At 45.6% G+C, this 10,970-nt stretch overlaps 1 protein-coding gene across 1 annotated transcript; it reads right to left on the bottom strand.

The window, feature by feature from the left end:
- Positions 1 to 918: 918 nt before the first annotated feature.
- Positions 919 to 6,380, bottom strand: LOC109494125 (CMRF35-like molecule 1). Its single transcript, XM_019817002.3, has 4 exons — positions 5,852 to 6,380; positions 4,166 to 4,495; positions 3,708 to 3,831; positions 919 to 1,329 (listed from the first exon to the last, which is right to left on the bottom strand). Exons 1-4 carry the CDS (start codon positions 5,889 to 5,891, stop codon positions 1,227 to 1,229), a joined length of 597 nt encoding a protein of 198 aa, XP_019672561.1. The 5' UTR covers positions 5,892 to 6,380; the 3' UTR covers positions 919 to 1,226.
- Between the last annotated feature and the right edge of the window lie 4,590 nt (positions 6,381 to 10,970).

Genomic DNA, 10,970 nt, shown 5'->3' with positions numbered 1-10,970 from the left:
GCTAACTTGACAATACATTATTTAAAAAAAAAATGCAGGTGGAGAACTTGCTTCATGAGCGCCAGGGCCCCAGGACACAGAGGAGGAGTCCAGATGGCCAGTTTGGCTCAGTCTAAGAGAAATTACAGACAACATGACCTCTCTAAGGAAGGAGCTCAGAAAAGAGATATAAGTCCCCAAAATGGTTCAAAACAAAATATAGAGACAAAAAAGAACAGAACCCAGGAAAAATGTAAGTAAAAGAGAAAAAAAACACCCCTGAAAAACCAAACGGTTGAGAGGAAAATGTATAACTTTGAAATTTAAAAAGAAAAGGGCTGTTTTTGTGTTGTTAGTTTTTGATGAGTAAGTGGGAGGAAGTTAAACACAAAGAGCCCAGCATCCTGGGTTTGCGTTGTTCAGCTGGGGTGAGATGGGGGGTGGAGGTTAGGGGTGTGGGAGCATGGAAAGGCCAAAGATCAGGCCAAACCCAGGAGTGGGTGATGGTGGGTGTGAGCTGCCTGGGGGATGGGCAGCATCACAGGCAAGAAGGGGACAGATCTGTCCATCTCGATGGAAAAGTCCAAACAGTCCATGGAGCCCCTGCACGTAAGGACCAGCGAGGCCAAGGGACAAACAGAGGAACAGAAATGAACTGTTCTGGTGACGACTGAGTGAATCCCCTGTGCTTGGAGGCCACCGATGTAGATAAGGGGACAGGAATATTTGCATTGTTTCAAAGCCCCTCCCCGCAAAACATTGATTACTTACAGAGGGAAAAAGAGTGACTTCAATGAGTTTCAACAAATTTATACTCACAACCACCCAGTTCTAAGACACATTCGGATTCTAGCATTGGATTTAGAGTCACTTCCCGCCCTCTAAAATGGAAGGGTTTTCCTCTCACATATAAAATATTGAAAAAATGTCCAAACAAAATAATTTCCAGGGAGCGCAAGAAAGCCAAAGATTTTAATAGGGAATATACAGGGCAAACAGATCAGATGCGGGTCGGGCGATAGTCCAACCCTGTTTTCCATCTTTTACGTTCAAGGAATTCTTTCTTGGAGGCACTGATGCAGCAGAAGGTGGAATCGGCGGACCTCTGTGCAGCTGGCCCATCGGGGGCTTTGTCCTTGTGGACACACTCTGGAACTTGTTGATTTAATCCAGGTTTTATGCTTACTGGTTGGTCTGGAATTGGAAAACCCATCATTGGCCAGAGTCCTGAACGATGTAATAGTTATTTATCCTTGGCAGAGCCACTTGAGGGTGGCAAGGAAAGGAGGTACCAGGAGGATCCACACAGGAGGATTCTCTGCTGCTACATTGAAGGCCAAGATCCCCGACCTGTGCAGAGCAGGGAGGGAGCCAGACTTTAATTCCTGACAGCAGGATGCGGGGAGTCCTCACCTAACAGGGACCCCCATCTGTCTCGGAAATGTAATCATTGCCCTTTCCCTGACCAGAGCTCAGAGGGTGCGGGGGTGTCCATGGTGGGGGCGGGGGCTGTGTTTCTCCTGTTCAGACTGATGTATCTTCCCCTGGAGTCCCCCGGACTCTCCAAATCACAGTCACAGCAGGACCCAAGCAGGGGCAACTTCACAAAGGTCAAAAGCACAAAGTGAAGGTTGTGTAGTAGGGATCGTGCTGACAGGAGTGGGGTCCCTCTTCAGGGGCCACTCCAGGCCCTTCCTGTCCACCCTCATTCCCACCCCCAGACCTGGAGGACAGGCCAGCCCTGGTCCCTGCCCAAAAGCCCCTCTGAGGGCATGGCCATGCTGTCCAAGGCGAAGCATTCAGGGGCCTCCCAGCAGCCTTAGCCTGGGCTCCAGCACCTCTGCACCCTGATTTCATCCTGCTTGTCGGCTGCCTCCCCCAAATCCCCTCCACCTCAGCAGCAGGCCAGCCAGGACCAAAGGTTTCCCTTTGCCTATTTGATTCTACTTCTGTCCCACCTTGTATAAATTCTGCCCTCTCTCAAGATCATCTCATATAACATTTCATATTACCATTCAGCCTGGCTGAATACCTTCTGGCTTCTCTTGGGAGGGGTCTCTCCCAACTCTGAACCCCATCTGGTAGCACATAGGAGGTGCACTATCTCATACACCCTGAACAGTGGACACATGGTCTAGTGGACCATTGGGCCCTTGCTCACATATGTCCCCCAGGCAGTCCCCATCAGTATCCAAGAGTCTGATGCCCTCACCCTCTGCCTCATCCCCTCCCCCACAAGCAGTGTCAGGGCCCCCATGCAGGCTGGCTTTGTTCTCTCCTTCTGCCTGCCTTGAGCAAGATTTGTCATGTGCATTTCAGAGGGGGTTTTCTTGAGAGAGAAGACATGCTCCCTTGCACTTCCTGAAATTATCCTTGAACTCACTGTGCTCTGTTCCCAAGTTCCGATCCCTGTGGGGCTGCGGCCCCATCTCTCTACCTACAGGCTTCCACCCGTGCCCTTCAGTCTCCTAAAAGTCCCCCATCCTCCCCCCCTGACTCCACAGAACAACTGGTCTCCAAATAGTCATGAGCAGGACAAAAGCCAGTTGTGAAGCATGAGACAAGTGCCTGGCCTCATTCATACACATTGTCCAGCAGGACAAAGCTACAAGGAATTGGTCCTTGAGAAGGGAAGGAAGAAGGAGTGGACTGGAAGTTAGACCATAGAAGGGGCATCTGGGAGAAAATGCACCTTCACCCTGAACTCCGATGGGGTGAAACTGGGTCAGGGTGTGCCCTTTGAGGAAAGAGTTAATTCATTGTTCTTTGGATGCTTTTGAGGGGGCTTTAGGTTGATGGCCCAACCTCTCTACCGTGTTGGGAATGTGAGATAGCAGGAATGCCAGCTTCCCACTCCTTCTCAGCATTTCCCAAGCACTTGGGAGGGGAGAGCTGGATCCATGAAACAAGTACCTGCCCTTGACAGTGGGCAGAATGACTCCCCCTCAAAGATGTCTTAATCCCCAGACCTCTGAATGTGTTAGAGTCCTTGGCGCAAGAGAATTAATGATGCAGATGGATTTAAGATTGCCAACCAGCTGACCCTGAGATGGGGAGGTGATCCTGAGATATCTGGATGAACCCTATGGAATCGCCAGTGTCTTTATAAATGAAAGCACACAGGAGAGCCAGTGTCAGAGTAATGAGGGTGAGAAAGACTCAACCACCCCTGCTGGTTGATGGAAGAGACCACGAGCCAGGGGTGCAGCGGCCTCCAGAAACTGGAAAAGACAAGGAAGCCCTTCTCCCTCAGAGCCTCCAGGAGGAGCCAGCCCTGCCAGCACCTTGAGTTTAGCCCAGTGAGACTCATCCCAGACCTTGTCTCCAGAACTTTAAGATCATAACATCATTTTGCCTTCAGCCACCAGGGTGGTGGTGATTTGCTCCAGAAGCCACAGGGAGCTAATCCAGAGCCCTTCCCTTCTGGCAACTTGAGGCTGAAAACACCTGTGCCTGTTTTGGCTGCTTGGGGGTTGGGAGGCAGGTCAGAAGGAGACCAGAAGCTTCTCTCCTGCAGCCCAGCTGAACAACTTTGTCTAGGTTTCTTGTGGGGAGGGGGAGCTCTTTAAGGACTCAGAGGTACAAAGAGGGGGCCCAGTGCAGACCTTGCTGTTTCTCCCCAGCAGAGGAAACATCAGAAGGGCCAATGGGGGCCCTTGTCAGAGTGCCCCAGGGGAGAGCTGTCCCAGGGCAGCAGTGGGAAAGTCTGTGGGTTCAGCTGTGCTCACCTGCTGTGGGGGTTGATCAGAACAATAGGCTGGCTGCTGTTGATGCCCTGGGTAAGTGGATGAGAGGAAGCTCGACTGGCTGGTGTTCTTGCTACAGGCTTGGGAGAGTCTGTTGGATCAGGGGCTAAACACACAGAGCAGAGCATGGTTGTGAGTGTCACAGGTGGCTCCCATGGTCTCCACACCCCACCCCCAGGGGTGCAGAACCTTTCTGTCTTAGTGCCACTGCTCAGCCAAGTTGGCTTTCTCTTGCATCTTTTTGGTTTCTTATCCCAAATATGAATACATATTTCCAGAGGAACACGAGTTTGCCACCATGTGAGGGATTTTCAGCGGCAGGCATAGTCGTAGGCGAGTTTTGAGACTCCCCTTCATCCATCGGGGAAGACAGAGAAATAGTCCTGACTCCTTTGGGGGTGGGACCCAGGGTCCCAGAGCACAGGAAGGGTAGTACCTACCTGGGTCAACATCCACGTATACTTTGTACCCCAGGTCATTGCCAGCTTTCTCAATCCCACACCAGTAGGTGTCTGCATCGTCATACCAGAGATCCTCCAATGTCACGGTGAATATGCGCAGGCTGTGATTGTCCTGGATGGATGCTCGGCCCTTCTTCACCAGTTGCTCTGACCCGGTGCTTTTAACAAGGATTTTGCAGGAATCCCACTCGTACCCACGACACCACCATTTCTTGTAGGATTCCCAGCCCCGCCCATATGTACAGTGCACGGTCAGTGTGCCCATTGCCGTGCCTCTCACCGTTCTCTGCACGCAGGTGGAGAAGTGGCCTAGAAAACAGAAACCCAACATGCATCTTATCCTTCCTTGAGCACAGAGCTGACCCGGGCGCCGCTGGGGCTTCTGGCCCTGCCCTGAAGACCAGCCAGGAGCCTCTGCCCTCTGTCTAATTGGCACATCCCTCTTGTCCCTTCATCCCCTGCAGGATTTCTTTTCTGTCACCCCTCTTGTGAATCCCCCTTGAGGCTCCTAACTCTCCTAACCAATACAGGGCTGTCTGCACACTCACCATCCTACTGACCACCGTTCCCTGCCCGACCTCAAGCAGCACCTCTCCCAGCAGCACAGAGCGCACACTGCAGCCACAGGTGTATTTCTGAATCCCAGAGCTGGTGAGACAGTGTGGCCCCCTCCCCATCTATGCCCCGATACTGTAAACTCAGCACACCTACAAACCCTCAGCCTCTGAATCGACACAATGGCACAGAAGTAAACACACACGCACACACACGCACATACCAAACACACTCACTCGACAGGTGATTGCTTGTTTTTTTTTGTTTGTTTTTTTTTTTACCTATACACCTTGTTCTTCTGTGTCTCTATAATTTAATGCAAGCTGTTCCCTCTGCCTAGAATGTGCTTTCTTCTCTGTTTGAAGGAAGCAAACCCTTATATTCATCCCTTAAGTCTCATCTCCAACAGTGTCTTTTCTATGGCTTGTCTGGTTCTGCAGACCATCTGGTCGCTCCTGGTACAACCAGAGCCGTTTGTCCCTGTCACAGGTGTTGTGCTAATGACACTAGATGATGATCTGTCTTTAGATCATCCAGAGAAGAGACCCAGGCAGGCTGGTGTGTGGGGATGAGCAACTCTCCAGAGAGCCTGTCACCCTGGTTTTGCTGCCTGCCTTCCTCCCTGTTGTCTGAGGTCTTCAGAAGAGAGGATTCCGGCTCAAGCTTCAAGTCAAGACCAGATGTGTAAGTTTTTAAATGATCCAGTTGCCTGAACTTCACCTTGACTGAGTGGGTCTCAACTGGGGCTTGAGCATCTGTGCTTCTTTAAAGTTCCTCAGGCACTCATGCATTTAGGTATGTGTGCATGTGTGTGTGTGTGTGTGTGTGTCTATCATGTGTCTATCCATCCATCCATCCATCCATCTGTCATCTGTCTATCCTTCTCTCTGCCAGGGTTGGGAAACTGTGCCTAGAAAAGAGACACTGTACGCGTTATTTATTTCCTTTCCCTAACATTTAACTTTGTACCTTTCAAGTAACAAAACTTAAAAAGTTTTATAAATATGTAAGTGTCTGGATATGAAAGGCCCTGCCATCTCTCTCAGGACAGACCCTATCTGTGTCCCATCCTGATCCTGCAGGTACTTAGTAAGCCCCTGCCTTACTCACCTTGGACGACGAGAAGGATCACAACTGGGAGCAGCCGCATGTCCTGCCTGCCTGGCTTGTCTCCCTGGTGCTCAGCAAATGCCAGCTGCCTTCCAGAGACTTGAACTGAGCACAGAGGCAACCCACCTTCTCTTCTTCTAAATTATTCTTTTTTGTTTTCTCTCATCTACTTCCCCTCAATTTTTTCTTCAGTTACTTCCTAATTTCATTAATTTGGTGCAAAGCGGCGGCAATGGTTCGGAGCTTATGGTTGACGTGATGAGGTGTCCCCACTCCTTGCTCTGGCCCCTCAACTCAGCATCCCCTAGAGTCTGACTCTGATGATCTGCTCTCTGGGGAGGGTCCCTGCCTGTCCCCCCCGCCCCCACTCTAGCACCACCTCCAGTCTGTGCGCACCTACTTCCTGCCCACCCCTATCTTCCAGCCCAGTTCTCCACTTTAATGGCTGTTGGAGCCTTGTAGAACTGTCCACCCTGTTAGCAGCTCAGATGTGCTCCAAATGCCATTTCTTGTCATCTTTACCCCTAACGTCAATCTGTCCCAACACCTGGTCCCTGGGCCCAAGGCTCCCTCTCCACCTGCCTCCACCACTCTAGTCTTCTGTAGACAAAGGCCATGGGGTCTTCTCCCTGCCACCTGCCACCCTCAGAAGGTCTTGCAGGGGTGGGGGGCTTGGAGGTGGAGCAGTCCAGGGCTTTGCCAGAAGAGTAGGAGAGGGCGTGGCAGGCCAGCCCCAGGAGGGAAGGGGAGCAAGAATCCCTGTCCCCCTCAAGGTCCTTCTGGCTGGACTAAGACTCAAATTGACATGAGACAGATTAACAAGAGAAAATCAAATCTAATAGCATACATGCAAGGAGTCCACACAGACGTGGCAGTCAGGCAAAAGAGATACAAATGTCATCCCGAATTAAGCAGAAGGGGGTAGGGGTCTGAGATTTCAAAGGGAAGGAACCAGTAAATGTTTGCTGCACAAATGTATATCCTGCCAGAGAGATGGGTTACTCAGATCAAATTTAAATGTAAGCTTCTCTGCAGTTGCACACATTAACAGTTCAGCTGGTATGTGTTTCTTCCAACTGAACTGGTCTATTCATCTGGATGATAGGTCAGTTTAGGCAAACTCATTCCAGAAGGCAGTGATGCGGGTGGATTCACAACGTCAGGCCTGTGGTCCAAGTAATCAGGTAAGAAACAAGAGGCTTTTCTATGGAAACAAGAGGAACCCAATGGTTCATGACTGGATCAAACATTCAGCCAGTTTCCGAGTTGTGAGGGCAGCCAGTGGAGCAGACTTCTAGATGTTGGACTCGAAGCATCTCAGATAGAGTGAGGGCAGGCTGTGCAAGTCAGACAGGTCCCCTGGGTTTGTAGTTCAAATGTCTCTGGTGATCTCTGCTTGGCCTGCTGAGCGATAGGCACAAAGACTGTGTAGGTTATGAGTTCTTGTGGATTTCTCTAGGTTTAGGTAAGTGGTTTACATTTAGCAGAACTTCAGGGGAAGGGCAGTTTTAGTTCTCAAAGGATTCCAAGTCAGAAAGGTGGGAGAAACCTCAGAATGTCTATTTGGAACGTTGTAGCTGGTGGTGGAAGGCACTAGAAGAAATCAGGACCTAATCCATTATATAATGAATAGTAATAAAATCTAAAATGTACGAAGATGTGTTATTGAAACATTTTCTCACTATAATCACTTCTTTGACCAAAGATAATGAAATTAACACTAACTTGTTTGCAAAATAAGTCATTTCCCATAAAACTTGGCCTATTTCCATAAGTACAACAAGAATTGCAGTTGACTCTTTCAACCTGCTTTGCTAGAAGTTTTCATAAAAAGTCTCCAGATGAAGTTTAACAGCCTCTTGAAGCCAGGAGCCAAGCCAATTACTTGCCATCAGACTTTGCCTGTAATATGTATAGAATTGGGTGAATTCCTCTCTTCTCAAGGCCCCCAAACATCCCGGGGTTCCTGCACCTGCGAGGAAGTGACCTTCTTTACTCGGTAAGGCTGCTGGGAGCTCTGTAAGCAAGCTATCAGTCTGGTATTTCCAAGGGGCTTTATTGGCTCCATGAAATCACCCTGAGTTCTTTAAGGCTGTTGGGTCACATCTGAGCATGTCATTCCCAAATATGACCTTCCAGTCCCAGGGTGGTAACATATGCAGTGTTTCCCATTGTGTCCTGTCATAAAGAGAACAGATTCTTATTGAAAAATAGATTCAATAGATTCAAATAGATTGCTAGAAAATATATGAATACTGACTGAGAGTTTCTGAACTCTGGAGGGTTCAGGTAAGGAGAAAAGATAAATACTTGAATTTGTTCACAAAGGTATATTTTATCAAATCGCTGTAAGTCAGTTAGCTGAAGAGACAAAGTTTCCTTAAATCTGCAAAAACACAACATTTAAAAAAAAGCACTAATGTTTCATACAAAAAGCCATAAAGAGTATAATGATCTTTTGCAAGTCGTTATTAATTTTGGTTCTGCTTGAATCTGGCTTTCCACTAGTTCTGGAAACCTTTACTTCATTCAGATTTCAGGTCTAGAAGTTATTAGAAACCTGTCCTCGCAGTTTTTCCCTGAATCTCCTTGAAAGTGAAGCACATGCCTCATGTAACGAGACATCTGAGTGCAAGTATCACTTTCTAAAAAAAGGCGTAAAAATGGCCATGCTTAGAGATCTGCGGAGTTCCTGCCAATGCAGCCGGCATGGAAATCTGGATCTTTCTGTGACCCACAGCACTTCCAGATAATATCATATGAAGATATAAGATTTGTAGGAGTTTCATATAATTTTATGACACAATTTTAATAACATATCTACCTAAACATAATCTAAGAGGTTTTCCTATCACTTATTTGGCAATGAATGCTTCCCATGTAAGTAAATGTACCAAGTAGCCTCATTAGTTCAATTGCTCACAAAATCTCTGAGATGTTCAAGTGTCAAAAATTTGAAAAGGTTTGAATGTTTGAATAGGATCATAAATCATTAAGAAACAATGTTTAAATATCCTTTTCACCAACGTGACAATAAAAGATATTCAAGGCAAATATAGAAGGCTACATAGCTATGAGACCAAAATGTAACTCCTTGGATATTCAGACCCACTCAGTTTTCTTAGGTATCCAAGATTGATAAACACAGAAAATTATTTTGGCATCCAGAATCATGGGTTTTTAGGCAGATAAGAAGATCAAGTTTTGCTTACAATTTTTTATGGGGAGCAGACCATTAGTTCAAGCCAACTCTGTACTTTCTATAGAGAAAACAAAACCTTTACAAAAGTGCACTTTTGATGTTAAAACTCATTTACTTCTTTAAATTTATCATAATCTTAGCCAGTATTGGCCACACATAGAATTTTTTTCCCAAAGATTCTTTCTTTATAAACTTCCCAGAACTTTCTTTTTAATACTCAGATTTTGTTTTAAATGTTTCGTCTTGAAATAAATGGTTTCACTTTAGGAAAAGAAAGTTTCTGTTCCCTCAACAAATATGTCTTTTTATTCTTCATACCTTCTCTTCACAAAAACATATGTTTTATTGTCTTCATATACAGAGTTGTTTCCCTTATTAATAGTCTTAATTGCATTTATTAGAATATTTAATGCTTAGAAACCTTAATTTCCAGTAAAAACTAACTAGTAAGCAGTTCTGAACTCTGTTACACCAAAACTCTTTAGATTTGCACATTAATGGATGGATATATTTTGGAATTTTTAAAAACGTGCTTTTTCATAATACAATCTTTCTGTAAAGCATGAAATCTGTTTATTAAAGACCGAAATATATCTTTAGACAAAAGCAGATAAATCTCTGCTCATTAGTTTATCGTAGTTAGGTCAGTTTAATTTACTTGTTTTAACCAATTATACTCAGACTGACCTTAAAACTTCATGAGGCATTAGGTAAAAATTAATAATTATTCTAAGGTTTCTTTTTCTCCTGGTCAAGTGCAACAGTGATACTGTGACCTTATTTGGTTTTTAGTAAATGCAAGCAGGATAAAAGTTTTCTATTTAAAGCTGGTAACTCTTCAGCCATACCCCTCGTAAGTAAACCAGCAACCTTAAATTCACTTCACTACTGAATATGTTCCCAGATCGTGTGAACTTGAAACACGTTTGGGTGAGTTTTTACCTTTCTGAGTTTTAGAATGCCCAGTCCTTACGAGTACTTGCCTTCAAACTAACTCAATAGAGCTCTTTTGCAAATTAGTTTTAGCAGTACTGCCCAGAGATAGGGAAAATATCTCACATGTACAACATGGACACACACACACACACACACACACACTACACAGACAAGACGCAAACAAAATCTTAATTTTGTTTGTACTACTATTTGTGGAGAGGACATGACAGGCCCAATTTTTAAATACTTCCCTCTATTGTTTTGTTTATTTATTTGTTTTAACATAAACTTTCCCCTAGAGTTTACATGTTGTAAAAAGGCCCTTAGGTCTTAGTGAAGATGGGGGGGGGGGGGGTAGAGAATTTGTATCACAAAAGCACAGAGCAAGGGTCTCACTTTTCTCCAGGGAGGATCCTTGGAGCCTCTCTGCCTGTCATCAGAGGGGCTGGAGTCTGGGCACATGAGTTCTGCCAACAGTTTGTATTTTAAAAGGGCCTCTTTCCCTCTTTATTTTTTCTTGTTCTTCATTCTCAGGAGATTGTGGGCTGTGTTTACATTTCAAAGACATGGTAAGATTTATAATTTCAAGGGATAGAAAGAATATAAAAATAATTTTTTCCTAGGATTTCGGGGTAATTGCTATTTAAATTTTACCTCTTTTTTCTTTTTAAAGAACAGAACATTTTTCTTCCAATATTGTAATCTTTCCTAATATTCACCAACATTATGAGAGGAATAAGCAAGGTTTGGAGATCCGTAGAATTAGGTGGACTTTCACTCATTTTTGGAGTTGTAGTTCTGGTTTTGTAGAGATTTGGGTTTTTTTTTTAATGTTTATTTATTATTTATTTATTTATTAAGAAAGACACAGAGAGAGAGAGAGAGAGAGAGAGAGAGAGCATGAGCAGGGGAGGGGTAGACAAAGAGGGAGACACAAAATCTGAAGCAGGCTCCAGGCTCTGAGCTGTCATCACAGAGCCT

Source organism: Felis catus, chromosome E1, assembly GCF_018350175.1.
Source record: "Felis catus isolate Fca126 chromosome E1, F.catus_Fca126_mat1.0, whole genome shotgun sequence".
Lineage (NCBI taxonomy): Eukaryota > Metazoa > Chordata > Mammalia > Carnivora > Felidae > Felis > Felis catus.
This window is presented reverse-complemented; position numbering and strand designations above follow the sequence as displayed.

What these genes read in the sequence shown, in the direction of transcription:
- LOC109494125 (XM_019817002.3), bottom strand. Translation starts at nt 5,891, where the DNA reads ATGCGGCTGCTCCCAGTTGTGATCCTTCTCGTCGTCCAAG. An exon ending in GATCCTTCTCGTCGTCCAAG is followed by an intron (nt 4,496 to 5,851) that starts GTGAGTAAGGCA and finishes TCTGTTTTCTAG; the next exon opens with GCCACTTCTCCACCTGCGTG. An exon ending in CTGATCAACCCCCACAGCAG is followed by an intron (nt 1,330 to 3,707) that starts GTGAGCACAGCT and finishes TGCTCTGCACAG; the next exon opens with GTCGGGGATCTTGGCCTTCA.